The 3,028-nt window shown below is 50.6% G+C and overlaps 1 protein-coding gene and 1 pseudogene across 1 annotated transcript, besides 2 other annotated features; both read right to left on the bottom strand.

The window, feature by feature from the left end:
• Tc00.1047053509619.20 lies at window positions 1-903 on the bottom strand (annotated as a pseudogene).
• Window positions 1-3,028: a sequence feature (heterozygous, non-Esmeraldo-like haplotype).
• Window positions 1,235-1,304: a sequence feature (A-rich).
• Window positions 1,616-3,028, bottom strand: Tc00.1047053509619.10 (Zn-finger protein, putative; the record flags this gene model as incomplete). The annotated part of the gene is made up of 1 exon (XM_797783.1): window positions 1,616-3,028. A coding segment is annotated over one exon (1,413 nt), but the record flags the coding sequence as incomplete, so codon positions are not given.

Raw genomic sequence — 3,028 nt, 5'->3', positions numbered from 1 at the left:
AGAGGCGTCACACGAGAGTATCGCTGAATATTGCATTTGTATGCTGCGAAAAACTGTTTTATACGGTTAACGCTTCCATAGTCCAGTAAGAAATGGGGAAGCCAACGTCAACTTCATCGACGTAAACGCACCCGCCGTAACGTTAGAGAACTCCATCTTGTCAATCTGCAGCCGCCGTTCCACCTCCTTCGTCGCTCCCTCTCGCAACAGCTGTAGTCGTGGGGGGGAGGGAGTACTGGGAGGTCGGGGATCATCGCCGGGCATTGGCGCCCATCGCCCCGCGTTTCTAGCCGCCTCGGCATGTCGTTTCTGCTTCGATGTGAGCTGAAACATGGGGAAGCCCATGGCGTCAATGACACGCTCCGCATGCATGGCCGCCACCAGCTCCGCCTCCTTCTCTGTGGAGGCCAATCCTTCCCCCCAGCGCTCGCCGTACTCGGGAGGAAGCGGAACACGAACCCTCGCGTGAAACAGCTTCTCCTCGTCGCCCGCTGTCTGCACCTCCCGCACTTCTGCCAACAGATGGCTCGCCGAAGAAGACGTCTCACAGGCGCTGTGCGGCATGCGCTTAGCAAAGTTTGCCACCTTTGCTCGAGCAAAGGTGTCAATTGTCGTGATCGTCTCCGCGGCGGCTTCTTTGCTCGCCTCGTACTCCTCCAATTCAGGGAAGTCGTCCACGTCGTCACCGTCCACGTTCGTGCGGCTTTTATTGTTGCGGCCTTCATCGACGTCATCTGGCAGTAGCAGCTCCACCTCCAGCACCTCTGGGGTTCCACCAGACAAACACAACAGCGGCCTTGTTGGCTTCGTTATGCAAAAAGCCCGACATCCGCCCGGCCACAATGCGTGGAAGAGCGCGGGTCGCAGCAGTCGACCAAACGCCGCGTTGAAGGATGATCGCATTGCGTTCCACGCAAACAAAGACAAGATTTAAGACAGCCGCGACGCGCAATTTCTTTTGTTCCTCCTACTTGACCGGTACTGAAGGTATCTTTGAACTTTCCCCCTCGCCGCAATGGAGAAAAGAAAAAAAAAAACAAGAAAAAAACTTTCATAAAATCAACAGAATGGAATGACGGGCAGCGAGGCAAAAGGAGAAAAATTCGCACTCCGCCCAATTTTCAATTTTTTCTTTTTGTTTATTCTCCTCTTTTGCCCTCCCCGTGACTCCTCTTCGCTTCTCGTAAGTGTCGGCAGGGCAAAAAGTAAACGGGCGAATGCGTTCCAATATTCATTTTTTTTTTTTTTCCATTCTCCGCTTTCTCCTCGTTTTTCTTTTTTATTTTCTCACTTTTTTTTGTTTTGGAGGTTACCGGCGTTTCTTCTCGCAAAGCAGCGGTTTTGACTGGTGGGCATCCGGCACGGAAAGGCAGTGAACGACAGTCAAAAACAACGACAACAAAATGGAGGGGGCCTGCGAGTCGCACCTCCCGCGAACGCACAAAAGTTTTTCCCTCGTCTTCTTTTGGAGTTGCTTTTTTTTTTTTCCTTTTAATGGCATTCCTTCCCGATTTCCTCCTCCTGCTGCTGCTCCTGCCCCCCTCCCACAGACATCTGTACGGCAGCTCCACCGCCACACACACACACACACAGCTTTCACAGTAACAAAGAGAAACTACGCGGCTTCCATTGCCTCCCCGTTGTATACTCCCACAGTACGCCTCAGCTTGTGGTAGTACTCCATTGTTTCCTGAATGAGCTGCAGCCTCGAGATATTCCTCAGCGAGGCACAAAAAAACAGCGGCTGCAGAAGAACACCAATAACAAAGATGATGCACAGTAGCATGAACTCGGCGGCCGCGGTAAAATACATCTTTGGGTTAAATACAAAGAAAATAATATTCGCAGAGAGACATAAGAGCGGCACCGAGTACGGCAAGACCGTTAGGAGTGGCGTCATCACTGCCATGGGGATTATCCAAAACAGCGCGCTAGAGGTGACAAAAAACAAAAACGAGAAAATAGCAACACGCAACTTCAGATACTTCGGGTGCGCGGTTCCCGGCGGCAAGGCCCACTCCCGACGCCTGAATACCGACGGCAGACGCGCCTCCGGCAAAGGGATATCGGACTGACCATCGCCACGCAACCAGCTATCAAGAAGAGAGAGACGCTCCTTGTCGAAGAGATAATCCTCCAAGTGAACAACATGACGCCCGATAAACATTACAACATGCCGGAGAACCTTCAACTGCATGTGTTTGATAGGGAATAACCTCACACAGACTATAGCCGTCCCTGTGCCAAAAACAATTAATGTGTTTGCCACACACTTCAACCAGTAAGGGTTCCTCGTGAACCACAGTATCACACCCAGCGAGAAACGCGCAAAACAACTTCCCAGCAACTCTATGAGAGAAAAGAAGAACTGATAATAACTTTCCAACAACCGACTCTTTTCCGGGACAAGATAGGATTCTAACCACGCACTAATTCCATCGACTGCTGGTGTCACCATGATCACGGGAAATCCAGGGGCGAGCGGCGACGTGAGGGTACTATTTGCTCCATCCTTTATCATCACATCATGTGCGGCAAACATGACGTAAATTGGAGTCGCCAAAAAGACGTACAAGAGTGTCATTTCAATGCAACAAAAGCGGATAAAATCAAGAGAGACACCAAGCGGGTCAGTATCAAAGACCTGGGCCAAGACAAATTTCCAGTAGGCTGTATCATCCTCCAGGTTAAGGTCCACACTACGAACAAAATATAACTCAACGCCCGGAGCAAAGAGGGGGACGATGATGGCTGTCTCCACATGCAGCAAAATCATGGAACAGAAGCTCCCTACTAACCAATAAGCCAGAAGTCGTGTAAGTGTCAGTTCACCAGCGAATGCCGACAACGATGCCGGAAACGTTAGAAAGTACGGGGATAAGGCAAAGTGCACAACGATGCCTCCACAGGTGGTCATCAGAATTGAAAACAACACCAACTCAGAGAGGTAAGTAATAAACCATAAGGCAATGTCAATTTCCGTCGCACTTGTTTTCCTCTCTTGCGCCTCTGCAAACCGACGGGTCGG

The sequence above is a fragment of the Trypanosoma cruzi genome, genomic scaffold (assembly GCF_000209065.1).
Source record: "Trypanosoma cruzi strain CL Brener 1047053516301 genomic scaffold, whole genome shotgun sequence".
NCBI classification, from domain to species: domain Eukaryota; phylum Euglenozoa; class Kinetoplastea; order Trypanosomatida; family Trypanosomatidae; genus Trypanosoma; species Trypanosoma cruzi.
Note: the sequence above shows the minus strand (reverse complement) of the source record. Positions and strands in the feature narration are given on the sequence as shown.